This window comes from Astyanax mexicanus, chromosome 18 (assembly GCF_023375975.1).
Source record: "Astyanax mexicanus isolate ESR-SI-001 chromosome 18, AstMex3_surface, whole genome shotgun sequence".
Taxonomy (NCBI): Eukaryota; Metazoa; Chordata; class Actinopteri; order Characiformes; family Acestrorhamphidae; genus Astyanax; species Astyanax mexicanus.
The window spans coordinates 28,739,599-28,758,925 of record NC_064425.1 but is presented as its reverse complement, the minus strand read 5'-3'; the positions used below and the strand labels follow the sequence as shown (position 1 = coordinate 28,758,925).

At 37.0% G+C, this 19,327-nt stretch overlaps 1 protein-coding gene across 6 annotated transcripts in view; it reads left to right on the top strand.

The window, feature by feature from the left end:
* The first annotated feature begins 1,827 nt into the window (after positions 1–1,827).
* The window catches only part of stim1a (stromal interaction molecule 1a), a 60,904-nt gene continuing 43,404 nt past the window's right edge, over positions 1,828–19,327 (top strand). The window contains exons 1-3 of one of the 6 annotated variants that reach the window (XM_049466990.1): positions 1,828–2,279; positions 4,812–4,941; positions 15,427–15,557. In XM_049466990.1, coding sequence (XP_049322947.1) covers positions 4,830–4,941; positions 15,427–15,557 — 243 coding nt within the window. In that variant the 5' untranslated portion in view covers positions 1,828–2,279; positions 4,812–4,829. Of the gene's footprint in view, positions 2,304–4,811; positions 4,942–15,426; positions 15,558–19,327 lie in introns of all 6 variants that reach the window. The other 5 variants (XM_049466991.1, XM_049466992.1, XM_049466993.1 and 2 more) reach the window with 5 other exon arrangements.

The following is a 19,327-nucleotide window of genomic DNA, read 5'->3' as shown; positions in this document are numbered from 1 at the left end:
TATTGTACACAATAATATCACTAACATTTTTAAATACTGTTATCACAAAAATACCCTGAATTATTGTAATATTATTTTAGGGCCATATGGGACATCAGGGTACAACTTTTTGTGGCTACAGAAAAACTCACACTGTTCTTATTTCCCATTAAATAACCATTTAATTAGGGGTGTGCAATATCATATTGTATGCAATACTATTGGCAAATAAAAATTTTGATTCATTTTGTTGCAGTACAGTATTCTTGAAATTAATAATTTGTTTAGTCAATGTTTTGTCATATCGCCAAGTTATTGAAAAAAATTAAATATTAATTTAGGGCTATATTGCCCACCCCTAGGCGCCGCAGTGCACCAATATGTTATCAAAGTTAGTTCAAATACAGAGGCATTTGTTTATGACATTTTAGTTATGCCAGCTAAAAAGTGTCACAGTTTTGATATCTTGTTAAATTTATTGCACTAAAATTAAATTCAGTGTTTATGTCTCTCTCGTTCGCTCTCTCTAAAATATGTTTTCTGGGATATTCTAAATAGTTACCCAGCGAGAGTGCGCTTCGCAGCAGAGCGCATTTATACTTCTTTGCACGTGTATCTGCGGCTCAGCGTTGCTCACGAGTTCAAACCATGAAGGCGGCTGTCCGGGCTGCACAACATGCAGTTATATTTCTGGAGAGGTGCATGTTAGGCTACGGCATGGGTTGACGCAGAAGTATATATCGGCCTTTAGGCCTACATGGCCCTTTAAACTGAGATTTTTAAGAGGCACACTCCAAATGAAGGTCTACAAGAATCATTGGAAAGATAAGGCACAAGTGACCAAAGAAACCCACACATTTTTGTATTTTCTTCCTTAAAAACTACAATAACCACTATATTAACATAGTTTAATGTGTAGTTTCAATTGTGTATGACCCCTTTTTCATAACACGCTTTTAAAAATTGCTAGTAATTCATCTCAGTAGCTAGCTAACTAAATTAAATGGTGCAACAAAGACAGAGCATTTGCAGCATTTAATGTGGAACTGAAAAATGAAAGCTAATAAAAGCTAGTTTTTTAGCTTCCCATCCAAGAACAATTAAGCAACTGACAATAGTAATTAATTGCTGCACCATCTGCCCACTTTCTGAAGACATACGACCCCCCGAAGGTAACTAGTTAGCCAGCAGCTAGGTAGTTGAACTTCAGCGCACCACTGCTATATAGATTGTCCCAATTCTTATGGGGAGAATTCACCACTTCTCTCTGGAACAAAGGCTACCTTCAGACTCTTTAACTCCTCCCATCGGGGACGGGATGCTGCTGCTGACTGAGTTTAACCCAGTCACACCACATGGACATTATTCAACCACTTAATTATTTACACTAACACTTCCCCAACCTCACTTACATTCAAGTACACTTTACTCATGATTGGGTATTCACTTTTTTACATTCTCTTTTTAGAACTGTATTTGTTACAGATGCATATTTATATTATATTTCCACATCACATCAGCCACTTTCATAAGCAATGTCATTGCACATTGCACTTTGCTCTGTTAATTATTTAATTATTTAATGACCATTAGCAACATCTACTGCACTGCTCTGTTTACAGATATATATGTCCATGGATTGTAAACGTAGCCTATTTAGGACCACATATGAAAGTGACTCAAATCAGATTTGAGAGACATTGAGCAAAAAAAATCAGATTTAAATGACTTTCAATGGGACTGGGTCTGACTGTGCTGGATCCAGGCCTGCTGTAGCTAAAACTACTATACTCTCACCTCCACAGCAGAGGGCAGTGCAGGCAGACCAACAGCAGCATGTCTCTGCAGTGTTTCAAAAAGGCGAGGTGCTGGCTGAGGAACACAGACCACAGCCTGGGATAGACAGGGGCAGCCAGTCAGCTCCTGCCTTCAGCCTCTGGTGGATTGTCTGGGGGCTTTTTTAGAAGAAGACCTCCTGTTTGGATTACTGTGTGTTTTTCCGGTCTTAATTTGGTTGTTTGGTCGGAGCTGGAGTCACTGCAGTAGTCCGGGTCTGAGCTGGCTGGCTGTCAGTGGTGTTAGCTCTGTAGAGAAGACAGCCAGCTGGAAGAGGAGGAGGAGAAAGGTGTAAATTAGTAATAATAGCTCGATAGATAGTAAACTAACTAGCCAGTCTGCTTTTTATTTATCTAGCTAGACAGCTATTTCGCCTGTGTGTGGATGGAGTACCGGCTGGACTCTCATGGGAGCTGGAAGAGAACCTAACCGACACGCACCTTCTCCGACTTTCACCTCCAAAAGTGAGAAACTGCAGCAACTCCGAGGTTTTTATATATCATTTTAAATGCCTGTCTATCTACACAAAAGACTCTACTCTTTGTTATATATATTTATATTTGTTAAAACAGGATAATTCTCTCTAAATGTCAGGGTTTTTGTAGATATAGCTGAGCTAAGCTAGCTTATAGACGTTGGCGTCAAATCCAGGTCCGGAAAGAAAAGATCCAGTCCGGGATATTGCTTCAACTGCCAGGTTGGCTCTTGGGTGTGCTACAGCTGAGCGCCGCTCTGGCAGTTGAAGCAAAATCCCGGCATGGAGTTTTACTCCAGGAAGCCTGGAGTGGATCCTTTTTCTTTCTGGACCTGGATTTGACACCTAACGTTAGCCGGCTGGCTTCTGTCACCGACATACCCATAGTTGAACGTCACGTTTGTTTAATATAGTATAAAAAATAAGCTATTAAGCCAGCCTGCGGATAATGTGTGTATTTATTTGATGTGTATTTATATGAAACAAACATTATATAATAGCATTTATTATATAAATCTTGATATAAGGACAGTTAGTTATTAGCTAACTAGCTAAAGCTAGGTTACCTAGAGTAGGTCGTGGCCCTGAGGTTAGCTAAGCTAGTTAACCTAGCTATATATTTATGTAGCTATATGTATGTATATGTGTGTATGTATATGTGTGTATGTATATGTGTGTATGTATATGTGTGTATGTATATGTGTGTGTGTGTGTGTGTGTGTGTGTGTGTGTGTGTTATTAGTAAATATAACGTTACAGCTCTGGGGAAAAAAAAAAAGAGAGACCACTTCAGTTTCTGAATGAACATTGTTCTTTTATTCTATAAACTACAGACATAATTTCTCCCAAATTCCAATAAAAATATTGTCATTTATAGCATTTATTAGCAGAAAATGAGAAATGGCTGAAATAACAAAAAAGATGCAGAGCTTTCAGATCTTAAAAAATGCAAAGAAAACAAGTTCATATAAAAAATAGTAGTTCAAAAATCAATATTTGTTGCAGTAACCCTGTTTTTCATTTGCAGTTTTCATGCATGTTGGCATGTTCTTCTCCACCAGTCTTACACACTGCTTTTGGATAACTTTATGCCACTCCTGGTGCAAATATTCAGACAGTTCAGCTTGGTTTGATGGCTTTTAAACATTCACCTTCCTCTTGATTATATTTCAGAGGTTTTTATTTTGGTAAAATCAAAGAAACTCATAATTTTTAAGTGGTCTCTTATTTTTTTTTCCAGAGCTGTATATGTGGCCTTGTGCAACAATGCAGACTTTACGAGATTACAGTTACTATGCTAAGTCTAAACTAGGATCATTTATTGAACCAGTAATACAGCTAATAGACCCCTACATCAATTCTGTAGCTATATTTTGTTTAATGGTATTAGTATACATAGTAGGTTATCTACTTCATTGATTCATGATTGTCATGATGACGTAGATGGTGTCAATGGACAATGGTGTCACCTAAAAGTGGACCATATGGCTTAAATGCAGTAATGTGGATCAGTTTTTCCAGAACCAGTAGTTTGGATAGTCTAGATAGCGGATAAATCATTTCATATTTTCATATGCTGTGTTTCTGTGTTTCACAATGTATTACTATTCATTATGGCCGTGGTAACTAGAACAATCACTGCCAATATGCAAAACCAGTTGCATGGACTAAAATCACTTCATTGTAGTGTGTGTGATGGTATTAGTAGGTTTAGTACTTTATTTACTTTATTGATTCGTGATTTGTATGATCAGCAGGATCAATATTGCTGATAGTAGCAGATAAGAGTGGACCATATGGCCTAAATACAAACTTTAGAGAACCAGTAGTTGGATAGACCCTGAAATTACTTATGTAGATTGTGCGTGTGGTGGTTTTAATAGATGCAGTACTTTTATTTACTTGACATGTGGCTTCAATCTTTCCTTAAGAGAACCATTATTTTGGATAGACTTCATTGTGGTGTGTGTGTGTGTGTGAGTGAAGGTGTTCATAGATGTGCTTTATTTACTTTATTGATTCATGATTTTCATGATGACTAGAATCAACACTGCCAACAGGATCACATATGGTTGTGCCAGATGGCATAATCCTGCTGTACTGCCATTGTTAAGGAAGGCAAAATATTTCACTTCTGTTGAACAAAATATCGAAAAGTAAAGCTTTTTAACAGTTTGGTAAAACTGAGTCTTATTTTCTAGTACAATTGTTCTAAAATAATTATATGGTTCTACATGAATATTATCCGAAGCATAACTAGCTGACTTAGCTGGCAGACTGGAATGGTTGAATGTTTTACTTGTGTTCATAATGACAAGTTTTCTGTAATGACAAGTAAAAAGTACAAAGATCCTTGCAACAAACTAAAGTGATCCCATCCCAAAGTCAAAGTTACTTATTGTTGAACATTGTGAATATGACATTGCTGTGTAATACTGCACTTTAGAACAAATATTTTTGATATGATATCATTTGAAACTGTATGAGAAATGTGTTTAAACTGGCCTCATCTCTTTCACAGATTGACTCAAGTGTCACTATGGAGTTTGGCAAACTGGCTTCGCTATGGATTATGTGCTTGTGCTTCTTGGGAAAGTGTTGGACAGACAAGCTCAATCAAGTCAGCACGGAGCAAGTACAAGTCGACAATGGTATGTTGAATTTGTATTTTTGTAAAGCCTTATCTGGACGGGATTAGTTTCACAGGGGGTCTTGAGGTAAATTTTTCTTTTATGGGGGGTCCTCTGTGAATTTTATACCCGTTCATATACAACCATGTATATGTTTGTCAAAGACGACCTCTAAAAAAATTGCAGGCTGTATTACCTACTGTTTTTTGCTGAACTCCGCAGTCCTCCTGTAATTTTAGTCCTGTCCAGACATGTCATGTTACCAAGAAAGCCAAAAATCTCACTGGTCCTCCTGTTTTTTCATTTGCAGTCTTGAGTTTTATCACGGAGTAGAAGTGTGAAATATTTTTCACAGACGTCACCCTGAGAAACTAATCCCCTCCGTATAGGGCTTAAGAAACTGAATTGAATTGAATGTTGTCTTGGACTAAATGCTTATTTTAGACATTGGCTCACACATCATGATATTTCCCAGACCCGTTGTGCATTAAAGCAGCATATGGTATAGTGCTGGTCTTGTTTAGAAATGGTTTAGGCTCTAAATGTAGCCAGGCTGAGAATAGACAGGGTATGCATTCTCGATTAAGCACTGTCCTCAGTGAGATCATGGCAGTATGTCCAATAAAGGGGAGTGGAGCATCACAGTGCAGTTACACTTCTGCTGTCCAAGTCAACACTGCAGTGCAGTGTACAGAGTTTCTGTACACAGTCACATTTGAAGTCGCACTAAATTCAGTTAAACAGGTATATGGGCCAAGTATATGGGCAAAGGTATTGATGTTTCTTCTGAATCAAAGGTATTCCTGTTATTGGCTGGAATAACTGTCTCTACTATACAGAAAAGGCTTTTTACTAGATTTTGCATCATTGCTGTAAGGAATTGATTGCATTCACTGGCCAAAGCCTTTGTGAGGTCAGGATGTTGGATGATCACCATCCTACCTCATCCTCAACTTCCCAGCTAATCCCAAAAGTATTGGATGAACCACTATCTTTACACAGAACACAATTCCCTTCGCTGGTCAACAGCTCAGTGCTTTGAGGGGTTTTATACTTTACTCCAGCCCACACCTAGCATTAGGCTTGGTGCCAATAGAGTCAGTGTGTTCATTTGTTTTTGCAACATAAGAAATGTAGAAGTTGTTGTGTGTAAACACTTTAATGGTCACATCAAACTATAAGCACCCTTGACTTTATTTGGAAACGAGTCTACAAAACAGCCTGTCAATTCTTTGTTGTTGTGATGCTGTGAACCAGCACATTTACATACATCCACCTGCATAGTTTACAGGGTTTCAGTCTTTGCTACTTTTGAAATTAGCCAAAATAATAGACAGCCCCTTTGAGCAGAAACTATTTAAAAAGATCAACAAAAAAGAAAGAAGACAAATGATGATATAAAATTGGTTTGTGATAAAATTGTGAATTGTGTTGTCTTCGGTTCTACTCGCACAGCTTCTAGTTCAATTTATTTTGGATTATTTCCACATGATTGTTTAACAAATGAGAAGCTACTCACTGCATCAGTTAAGGTTAAAAAAAACTTGTTGCCAACTTAACATTTCACCCTTGCAGTAATTATCCTAAGGAACACTTTTGCCTGTTTGCATACTTAAATATAAAATAGTTTTAATGTATTTATTTATGTATTTTTTGCCAGGCAGTGTGTATAAAAAGGCCTAATGAGAACAATGCTTTCCTCTATGAAAAGGATGCAGACTAAAACAGTCTATAACAGAATCTTTAAGGACACTTCTCAGTGCTATTATAGAGGTAGACTGATGAAGGTAAAATGATTTTGTGTGTTTGGTGAACACAGAAATAGCCAGTCATCACAGCCAAAACCAACCTTCTTCTTTGGAGAACATCTTTCAGAAGCCTACCTAAAACAATTTAAGGTTCAATATCTATATCTGTATTTTTAGGAAGACTAGCAGCATTAGCTACTCTGAGAAACGGTTAGTAGCATTTAGCTGTTGAGCATCACAGTTTAGATTTAAAATGCAGCATATCTCTTTAGGAAGTTGCAATAATATTATGTGCTTAGTTAAGTCTTTATTACATGACTAAAAAAAACATTTTAGCAACCATAGGAACTTTCCTTCAGTAAATGTTCTTTCAGAAGTCATTCTCTCTTTTTCTAAATCTCTTAGTTTTAGAACAATCCAAATGTTTTAAATAGGCTCTAACATTGTATTTTATCTACATTTAATGCCGTCTTGTTAAATGCTAGGTAACTTTTAATTATGTTCTTGGTGTTTTAATATGCTCCGAATTAACACACATGAAAGACTCACGTTGGCTGATAAAGGCTAGTAATTAAATGTTAAGTACATAAAGGGCCTTCTAAAAGGACATGCAATAATTATTAAGTGAAACCTGAAGCTGCGTAGGCCTTTGTGAAATTAATCAGATGTCTTAATGACCTCCTTTTTTTGTGGTAAATTCAAAGTAGAACTGAGTAGTGATTAAGTTTTAATGGCTGGTGGACCTTTTGGCAACCACATCTTAAGTCAAGATAGTTGTAGGACTTTTGGCAAGCTGGAACTGAGCCCAGACATCGAGTAATATTACAACAGCTAAGCTTGTGAAGTCAGCTCTAACTGGGCCCCCCATGTTTTGACCCCTCATTAAAAGCACATAATTGGTTCTGTGGACCATTTTCTTTATGATCCATTCATAATATTAAGTGAGTTTATGAAGGATTGGTCCTGTGAGCTGAATTCTGCACGCTGACGTAGTAGTGGAGTGACTGGGGCACTGTGCCATAGTTCAGTAACAGTGAATGAATGTAACCAGATAATGTAAGACCAAGAGGGCCGCTGAGTCATTTGAGCAATGTGCTGCTTCTGAAACCCTCATACTGTGATTTAACACACTCTGGCTTGCATGGGGTTATGTCAGTTTAGTTTAAAACAAAGTTATTATTAATATTTTTTTATATTTAAGTAGCCCTGTCACAATAATTGCAATATCGATTTATCGTACAATAGATGAACATGACCTTAATAATTTTTGATAATCGTGATATTGTCTATTGTGTTTATTTGTATGTTTGTTTACATATAAAACAGTGAACAGTATTTTAGCCAGTCGTGCTTCAATAACTAAATAACTTGCACACAGTGTGGGCTGAAATTGGGGAAAAAATAAGTATATAATTCCCATACTAATTACAATAAATGATTATTTAAATATTTTCTGTGTTTAAAAAGTGTATAGATATTTTTTATACTATTTTGTTATCATTATGTCAGTGACATTTTAAAATTACAAAAATATTGTGTATCGCAATCATTTTTGGGACAATATATCGTCCACACAAAAAAAATCTCATCATGACAGACTTTTAACAAGTTCTGTATTCCAATTTTGATATCGGAATATTCATAATTATATGTCCAGTTATGGAACAATATATCGTCCTTAAGAAAGTCTATCTCACTTTTTGTTGTTTTTCACTTTTCTATCATAATAGAAATATTAGTATTAAAATGTGATAACTACTTACCTTTGTTAAATAGCCCAGTGAGTGAGATTGGGCATATTTTCCCCTGCATATAAATCGCTTTTTCCACTTGTATTCAGGCTCAATGTAGCTCCACACTTCATTGGTAGAATCCGAAGAGCCCTGACATTTAAAATGAGGCATTTAGAACAAGAAGTTTATTAAAAGCCTCTGTTTATATCCCATAGCGTAGGTAAATCACTGGGTGCGGCCATCTTAAATTTAAGTTACAATAAGTCAACTGTCGAGCATGAATGAATTGGTATGATAGTTAGGCAGATTGTAAAATTAATTTCTTGGAAATGCATGAATTCCAACTGTTGTTGAAAATATCTGGTCGATACTAGAATGCAAAGAACCAACAACAAATTATTTAAACATTGCTTAAAATGTTTTACTATTCGTGCTCGATGGTTGTCTTATTGTGACTTAAATTTTTTCTTTTTGATTATTTTTTTTTAACATTATGATTTAATATCAAAGATATTAAAGCTAAACGAGAACACCATTGGAATTATCTTGTAAACAAGAAGTGTGGGACCAGAATGTGTTTTATGCTTTAAATTCTTTTAAATAGCCATATTAGGTTTTTTTAGTGTCTTCATGAGGTAGAGTTATCTGCAATTCTCAGCGTCTTGAAGGAGTTCCTGGAGGTACTGAACAATAGTTGCTGCTTTTCCTTCACACTCTGAAGTACCAGCTCATCCCAAATCACCATCTCAGTTGGGTTTAGGTCAGGTGATTGTGGGGGCCAAACACTTTTTTGTTTGTTTGTTTGTTTTTTGTTTATTGCTTAATTCCTTATGTGTCCCTTAATTGTTTTCCATATCTTTAATATTAACATTCAATGTAGACAATTAAATAATAAAAAAAAAGCTACTGTATTAGAAGTTGTCCCCAGTCTTTTGACTAGTACTGTAGTTAAGGAGATGGGAGTGGCTCCTTGATTTACGCACTGACATATATGCATATTTTTGCCACAGTGTCCTGGGTAAATCACTGTGATTGGATGTCTAGTAAGTTACATGATAGGATTTTGAAGTGAGCTGTTTTTTTAGGGTTAGGCCTAATTCAGAACCATACAACGACAATGCCTTCAGCATCAGGCAGTGTATTTGTCTTCATTTCAGCTTGCATCTGTATTGAGGCAAGTTTCTCTGGAAAGCCACATTTCACATCAAACCATTCTTGCATCTTAATGATTTAATTATACAGAAATCAAAAGCTGGAATGTTTTGTAAGGCTGTGCAAGCATCAACCTTCAGAATTCAGCAGCAAGGCAGCATATTTTTCCTTTTGTGCAGCCACAATTGATATCTCTACTTGCACTGCCTGATGAAAGATTTGACAGTTATAATCCTCAGTTATGCAAATGTGTGTCCAGACCATGAGTAGAGGAAATGCAGTCATGTTGGAAAACAAGACCATTCTGATTAACCTGTTTTACCACCTGAATTTCACTGGATGGACTAGATTGTGAAAAAAAAAACAGGCTCTAAAAACTCACTTACACCCTTTTTATGAAGATTCTCTTATGGAAGGTTTTTGGAAAATGAGGCCCACTAAACTTATCCACAGTGAAATGGGCTAGTACTTTTTATACTGCTTTTAAATTCTGCTTTTTTTGCAGTTCAGATTTACAAAAGGCTGATCATGTGTTTAAAGTCAAATTATTTAAATGCATGGCAGCCTAATAGGGCTGTATCATCTAACCACTGTATCACTTGCTAAGAAAAGGTATCCCATAGCATCAATTCTCTAGTATCAGCTCTCTAAAGGACCTTCCCAACCACACCCATAACAGCAAACAAAGCAGCTCTGTCCTTTAGACTGAGAAACAAAACGGTGAATTAGGAAGCTCACATAGAACATTTATGTACTGGAACATTGTTGTGGGTTGTGGCTTGTTTTGTTCAAGATATTTCCCTTATTTTTTATTCTTTATTCTTATTTCTTCTCTAAGTTAGCCATAATCCCAATTCTCTTTTGTAACCCTGCCCTTTGTTTTCGAGTGTAACAGTTCCCTTTGGAACAGGGTTACAAGGGAACGGGGTAAAATCCCGCCTCTAAGAATTGGGACAACCCTCTAAGTACCTGATATAGATATATAGCAATGGAGCACTAAAGTTCAGCAACCTAGTTGCTGGTAAACTAGTTGATTTTAGGGCATCATATGTCTTCAGAAAGGAGACCGGTGGTGCAGCAATTAATTATTACTGTCCATTCCTTAATTCCTCTGTGATTGTGAAGGAAATGGCCATTAAACATTAAAACTACACATTAAGCTATAGTAATATATAGAGGTGTGCCAAAAAATCGATTCACATAAGAATCTTGATTCTCATTTACTACGATTCAGAATCGATTTAAAATGTCCCAAAATCGATTCTGAGGGGCGGGTTTTAGACTGATTTTGGGCTGGGTATTTTTGTTGGACCTGGCAACCCTGGGGATAGCGCTTGTCCTTTCAAACGGAGATCTTCCAGACACACACAGAGCGTAGGTGTTTGAGAATCACCGGTAAGATGGCAGAACAAGCATTATATTACATTAGATTAACGTGTAGTTTCAATGTTTTATGGCAGAATGCTTCATAACAAGCATAAAAAAGATCGCTAGTAGTTAGTTTCAGTAACTGTTAGCTAGCTAACTAGCTAACTTTCCAGTTCCACCTTAAATAACGCTACAGGTGGCAGCGGGCTGCAGCATTTAAGGCGGAACAGAAAAATACAATAAGCTAATCAGAGCTAATTTCAGCTCCTCATCACAGAGGAATTAAGGAATGGACCATATGAATTAATTTCTCCACCTCCTGCCCCCTTTCTGAAGAAATACAACGACCTTAAATTAACTAGTTAATCAGCAGCTGCTCCTGAACTTTAGCGCTCCACTGCTATCATCACATCAGCCCAGCAGCGTCACCTACACACCACCGCTAGTAGCCTGGTAATAAAGCAGTGTTATTTATTATTTATTTATTGTTCATTAACGTCATTGTGATATCCCAGTGATTCCTCTGTCACTGAGGACCCACATTCCTGCACATTTTATTGTTTTTGTAACACATTACCTGCTCCAGGACCAGTGTATATTATGGAGGGTTTTTTTTCAATAAGATTCATAAGCCAGAAGCAGAAATTTTTATAATTCAAATCGTTTTGAATCAAAAATCGATTTTGAATCGAATCGTGGCCCCCAAAATCGGAATCGAATCGAATCGTGAGATAGTAAACGATTCCCACCCCTAGTAATATATTGGTTATCATAATTTTTAACAGGGGAAAATACTTTTATTTGTCGGTTTCTTTGGTTGCTCGTGCCGCCATCTTACCAGTGATTCTCAGCCCTCCATTATGAGTGTGCTTCTAAAAAAAATTCAGGTTGAAGGGTTATGTAACCCTAACATTTCCCTTACCCCTTCGGCCTTACAAGAATCAGAACCCTCTACCCCAGGCGTGCATGTGCAAAACAGGGGGGCAGGGCTAAGTGTCAGGGCCAAGGTGTGACCTGCACTTGGGTCAAAGTTCCTCAATAAAAAATGTTATACTTCTAATCCACAACTATGATATAGTTTCTGACATTCAATGTATTTTATTTTGATATTGATGAATGAGGCCCAATGATGATTCTTGGTTGGTTTGAAAAAAAACAAGGCTCAAAATGAGGTGCTGGGATGATTATTTTGTCCGTTTAGCTCAATATGGACTCATGTTTTAGGTAGCTTCTTGTTTAGACATGGTATAAGTAAGGAATTTCTCTGGTGTGTCTGTGTGTGGGTAGATACACCTGAATGCATTTCTAAAGGAACAGAGCTTATCACAGTCGAAACTCATTAATTATCTACCAAGGTTAATGGGTGAGCTCACCAAACTGCTACTCTGGGAAATGTGCTACTCTGAGTGCCAGTTACCAGATTTAACCATTCAGCAAACTTTGTAAGATACTGATAAAATTGTGTGACCTTTTAAGAAGTAATCATAATGTATTACAATAAGTTTTGTGGATGTGAGTGAATGAATGGATGAGTGGGTGAGTTGTTGAGATGGATAACCTCAATGTCCACTTAAGACACCACTATCACATTTTTTAGGAATTATATCAAGAATCTTTTTATATTACTTTGCACCAATAAATCCATCATTTATGCTTGCATGTACCTGTTTAAACACAATGGAAAGCTTTGTTCTGTATTTTTACTCATTTATGTAAGATAAATATAATCTAAACCAAGGAAAACCTATCAAAACAACATTTTTAGAATTCTGCCGTGATTTGGGCAGCCGTGGTTTTATGTTTTTTGGATACAATCCGGGTTAGCACGCGAACATCCCTTTCAGACAGCTTCCTCTTACAGCGTCCACAGTTAATCCTGTTGGATGTGGCAAGACGTGCACCAGCAATTTGTATGTCACCCATAATGTTGTGTGAATTGCAATATTTTGAGCAAAACTGTGCTCTTGCCCTGCTAATTAAAACTTCACACTCTGCTCTTACTGGTGCAATGTACAATTAATGAAGATTGGCCACCAGGCTGACAACATAAAAAAAAAAAGCTAAAAATCACGAGAAGCTAGACGTGCGTGTAAACTGTCCACTCAAGTTACTCTACATCATGGCTTGGACGTTTTTACAGCCTTCTGTTAAAGTGACCGTATTGTAGCTCGGGCATTTCGTGGACTCATAAGGTCTCTTCATTTCAGCTAGGAGCCCCTTATACTGGTGACTGGGGTAATCAAATGTACTATACAGCTTTAACTTTTTGGTTTGTCCTCTCATTAATAAAGCATGCACTTGTTCGTTGTTCTTTAATAATTTTTGATAATGAATACTATTCGCATTACTCAGAAAACTTATAAGGACAAATTATAACATGTATGTAACACACCTCTGCTTTGACATGATCTTCATGATCAACCGTTTTAGATTAGAGATGGTTACAAGTACAGAAAGACATGTGAGTGCCCTCAGAGGCCTGGGTCATGCTACTCTGAGCAGCAGAATGTCAGTCACTCTGTTTTGCATGCTCTCGCTGGGTCTATTTCCGCCCTATACGGTGGACTTCAGGCCCTAGAAAGGCAGGCAAGGGGGTAGACGGCAGACCCTCAGACTACCGCCTGTTTTCATAACGGTGACTAGTCAGACAACCGCTTGTAGCATGTGATTCCTTTGATCCTCCTGGAATTAGATGAACTCAAATATTCCTGTTCCTTTAGGCTGTTTCCTTATTCCAGTATGCCTTGGCTGATGTTGTGAGTGATCCAGATGACAACCAAGATTGGACTGGATTGGGTTTCCAGTAAATTAGCAGAACTCTTATCTTGGTGTTGCCCTCAGGCAACAAAATATTTGTTTTAGTTATTGCATTGTCCTTTCATTGTTTTAATTATTATTCTACATGTACATGCTCTGGAAAAAAATAAGTGATCACTTTAGTTTATGAAACTGTAAACGTCTGACATATCTCCCAAATGCCAAATAATATTGTCATTTAGAGCATTTATTTGCAGAAAATAAGAAATGGCTGAAATTAACAAAATAAAGATGACTTCAAATAATGTAAAGAAAACAAGTTTATATTCATACAATTCAGAAGTTCATAAATCAATATTTGGTGAAATAACCACTGTTTTAATTACTTTTTGGTGCAAACATTCAAGCAGTTCAGTTTGGTTTGATGGCTCTGATCATCCATCTTCCTCTTAATTATATTCCTGAGGTTTTCGATTTAGTAAAATAAAAAAAAAGATGTATTTTGTTTTCATTTACTCACTAGAACAGTGTTTTTTTATTGGTTGTCTCAGCAACATTATACAGTTATATGATGAGGCGATTCATGCTGATTCAGTGGTTCTTATTTGTTTTGGATTAATATCAGCACCTCTCAAAAAGTAGGCTAAAATATATTTTGTCTCAACAAATATAAAAAAAAGTTATGCCATAATATGAATATTGTAAAAAACCTGTGCCTTTACCATTGGACATTTCATACATATTATTTAATGATTTTACTGACCTGTATTTTGTTCATTTATGTTTTCTCAATAATGAATGAGTGTATTAATGTAAATGAGTCAACATATTGACACACAAAATCTGTGGTTTTATTTTATGTAGGGTGTCTTCAGCGATTTATAGTTAGGGCGGCCGCCTCGACAACAAAACAGTGTCTGAATATTTTTATTTAATGAGAACTAATGGCTCTTTAGCATTGCATTATTGTGCCTTCATACTTTCTTTATATCAATGTAATTTTTTATTTTTCTTAACTTATGGCTTGCAATAGGTTAGTGTTTAGTAGTGAATTAGTAGTTCTTTGAATCTATCTATAGATTAATTTAATACATTTTGTTTAGACACATAAACTGTGGCGTAATGTGAATGTTTTAATGGCTATTTTTGTTTCTTCATTGACGACGGAGCCTTCTTGCGTTACACTGCTCTTTGAAACATTACTCCAAACTTCAGGGTAACATTCCGTAGTCCCCTAACCTCCTCCACCATGGTACCAAAACAGCTGTACAGATTTGTTGTCTATAAATAGCAGTGGTCAGTTTAAGTTAATACCACGGCCCGGTCTATATTTAGACCCCGTTCACAGTTTGTTCTGTGAGCTGGAGGACTCCACTGTCAGAGTGGGATTTCTAGGAGACAGGAAGGGCCTATTGAATATTGAAATGGGTTCTACCACATAAACACAAACAGACTATAATTGCATATAATTACGTGTTCTCTTTAAATTGGTGGCAAAGAGGTCACAAGCAATCAAAGCTTCAGTCACTTAAGCAACAGGATGTAAAGAGTCATGCTTTTCTCATAATACTTAATTATGCGGTACACTTTCAATTTCTGGTCTGTCTGATGTTGGCCCGGAATGATATTTTTGCATAAGTAATTGATGAATGGTTAGATGTTTTTGTGTTAGATGAAATGTTGAATTAGTTTTATGTCTGCTGTATAGTTTTGTTTCACAGCCTTACCATTGCTTGTCTCTCCTCCAGAACTGTGCCGCATCGATGAGCCGCTGTGCCAAGATGAAAATGCCATCCTCAGTTTCGAGGCCATCCGCAACATCCACAAGCAAATGGATGACGATGCCAATGGAAACGTGGATGTCTCAGAGACTGATGGGGTCAGTGCTTTTATTTTATAACATTTAGATTAATCAGATTAAACCCAATTATATAAAATAAAATAATGGTGTAGTGTAATTTATACCTTTTTTATATAAAAAAACAGCTCTGTTTACAGCCCTAATTTATACTTTTTATGAGCTGAAATGATCAATACAGTTATCTAAAATTGTATGCAAAAACAACAGAACATTTTTACACATAGAAATGGCTTGCTTACGAAGCTCAATTACAGTGGGCTCGTTAGGTGCTTGTGAGGCTCCTAGCTACCTCCTAGTCTCATGTCTTTCCCTTAAGATTCACAGCACCAAAAGTGCATTTCACTGATGCTTTACAGTATAATTAGATTAGTCATACCTTAGACACAGGCCCTCCTTTTTTGGAGGTTGTGGTTAGGAGTGTGCCATACAGTGGTGTGCAGTAAGGCCCTTCTAAACCTTCAGAGAAGGGGTGACAATAGGTTCATGTAAATCATTACAAAATATTTGTATATATATCAGGACATATATATTGTAGTTATTGCAAACTATAAGCATATATTTTATAAATTAACTATAATAAACAGCAACTGATTCAAAGCATTAGTCTTAATTTTTAAATTGCTACAGGACTCTTATCTGACTGACAGCTGTTTTAACCAATCAAAGCTTTTTAAAATTGCTTTTGCCCACGTGTCTGCGTTGACCCTTCCACTGATTTTTTTTAAAAGGGTGTAGTTATGAGTATATTAGGAAAGTCGCAGGACAATCTAACCATTCAGATGATTGGGTGTTGCAGAAGGGGTACCCACTATATTAACTGCACGCCACTGGTGCCATATCATATTGTACACAATAATATAGCCAGCATTTTTAAATATCGTGAACGATCTTATAAGCTGAAATATTGTGCCATATTACCTACCCCTAATTATCACACAGGGTACTACTTAATTTACACTGTTCTTATTTCCCCATTATATATCTATTAGAGACATATTATATCTGTCCAGTATCATCCATTTTACTTTAATCCTGGATATATGGAGATATTTGGAGTGCATTTTTAGTATCATGACATTATGTATCATTTGACTTCTCTTACACTGTTTACTCATTCAGGGGTGTGCCATATTATAGTGTATGCATTAATACCATTTTGTTTTTATTTTGTTGCAGGTAGTGAATTAAAATATTTTTTTTAATTCAGTGTTTTGTCATATCGCCAAGGATATCGTTATCGTGAAAATACCATGAAATATCAAGATATTTTAGGGCCATATCGCCAACCCCTAGTTGTGGTCATTAGTTACATGGTTCCCCACAATACAACAAGGCAAAGTGTTAAATATCCAGTAGTTTAATCTGCTGATGTTGTACTGTATCTGGGGGACAGAAAGACTGCAGAAGTACATGACAGCATAGAGCTGAGGTTGTTTAATTATAGCTAATTTTTAAATGTCTTATATAGCATGCATCACCCTGTTATTGGCAATTTCATTCATAACATTGGAAATCTGAGCTTACTGTAAATAAAGAAAGCTCTTTAATCACCCAAATAAACATTATTTGTTATTTCAGAATTAGTTCACCATTTTTCAACAATATTCCAATTCAACATTGATTTTAATACAATGCTGATCACTAGCCAACTGTTGTGACAAGCATACTGTTGCTGTACAGCGACAAGAATACATCATACAGCTGCCCCCTTAAATCTTTTTACTATTGAGAAGCTGCCGAGTGCTGCACTGCCCCTAGCGCTTGTCTGTGTATTGCACCTACTGCACTTTGCGTACGTCGTTCAAAAATTATAAATTTGTAACGTATACGCAATCAATGCTTCCTTCCCACAACCTCTACTCTAACAGTATTGGAAGGAAGTAGTGTCTGTTCGAGCTGTGGCAATGTTCTGTGTCTGTTTACATGTTTAAAGGCTTTAGTGTTTGACCAGAGTAATTTCCCTCATCCACTTAGATGCAACTGTGAGAAATAGGCATGTATAATGAGATTCATTTGTGGTTCCTTCAACACTCTTACCTTTCTCTTGGTTGCTCTCGCTGTCTTATTAAGGTGCAGATTTAATCATCCTGCCTAGGGCCTTTCGTTCTGTTGTATAACTCCTTACTTACTTTTCTACCCACTTATAAATTTAGCAGAAGAATGGTCCTAGCACATTCATGTAGAAAGTCAAAGGTCAATAGTTATGCTCTCTAAAATTGAGCTACAGGGGCCTTACCTTCAGGGCTGTGTTTAAAATAGATTGGTATACAGTGTCCAAAAACTAGCTATTAAATTATATACAACAGGAACACAGGATTGTAACTACTAAAATACAAAATCCCAAATCGCTGTGACGTTATGAAACAAACTGGAACTTTTTGGGCCTGTGGGTTAGTGGTATGTAGGAGGTAGAATGAAGCATATGCTGAGAAGAAGCATGGCAGGGGCTTGTTGAAGTTCTTTGGTGGAGTTGCATTTTCTGGCACTGCAAACCTGCAGTGGGTTCAGCCCTTTCTCAAAGTGTTAGGAAATCCTTGGAGGCAACATGCCTTCTGTGAGGGAGCTAAAGCTTGAATATTATTGAACCTTCCAACAGGACACTTATCCCAAGTCCTGGAAGATTCTGGAATGACCGTAACGGTCACCCGACTTTAAATCCCATCAAAGATTTTCTATGGGGTTCAAGAAGTTGTCTGCAGCACATCCAACCAAGAATATTGGTGAACTGGAGAGCCCTGCCAGGTAGGAAAGGGCTCTAGATTTCTCAGGAACTCGTACAGAAAAAGCTGGTATGTGGCTATATTTACTGTCTACATTTTACTGTCTTTGGTTATGGAATTTTTATTGGAAGGATACCTAAGCTGCAGACCGGCTAACATGTACGCATTCTGACTCGAGACAATAGTGCAATAGTACAAAAACCTAATTACCTAATGGCTTTCCTGAACGTGACTGTGGTGCGGGAAACTATGAGGATTTGAGTTTGGACCTCCATCACATTTGTTTATGGTTTAGAGTGCCTACGGTATATATGCAAAACGACTATTTTGTGTGTAATGGCTTCTCTTGCAGCTGATAGTCCAGGGAACCCAACCACTTCTGAAGTAGCAGCTGCAGAGCTCTTTTTCAGAGGAGGCCCTCAGAGGCCCAAGCAGAAACCTTGAGGTGTGTGCAGTATCCGCCTGGCTCTGAGCCAGTGCTGGGGAATGCCTTCAAAAGCTAGTACATAAGCCTCCTGCCCCGTACCAAAGCAACACTGATCCACTTCCTCCCACGTTGATTTGGCTGCTTCCTCTGTGGCCCAGTGCTGTTTTTAATGATGGGGAAAACAGCAGTGAAGAACAGCTGAGCACCTGCTTTAGTGAAGAAGGCTATTCATTTATCTAAAATTCTTTTATATGTTGGTAGAATCTTGCAGGCTGGACTGAATGGGATGCAGAGATGTATTCTCCCGTACAGTATTATGTTATATTTTGGATATACTGTACATTCAGTGATTTTTCATTATTTAAAAAATGTTCTGCACTGTAGATTTTACTAAAGTCATCCAAACTATGAAAATAAAACATATGGAAATATTTATAGAACAAGAAGCTGGTAAACAAACCAGAATAGGTTTTATATATTACACCTCTTGTTTTGATGACCGCTTTGCACATCTTGGCTGAATGTTTTTTTTTTCAGTCAGCTTTATGAGGTAGCGTCACCTGGAATTTCAGTTAACAGCTGTGCTGAGCTTGTCGAGTTAAATACAGTTGTAAAGTTATGAAGAGGTAGAGTTTGTATAC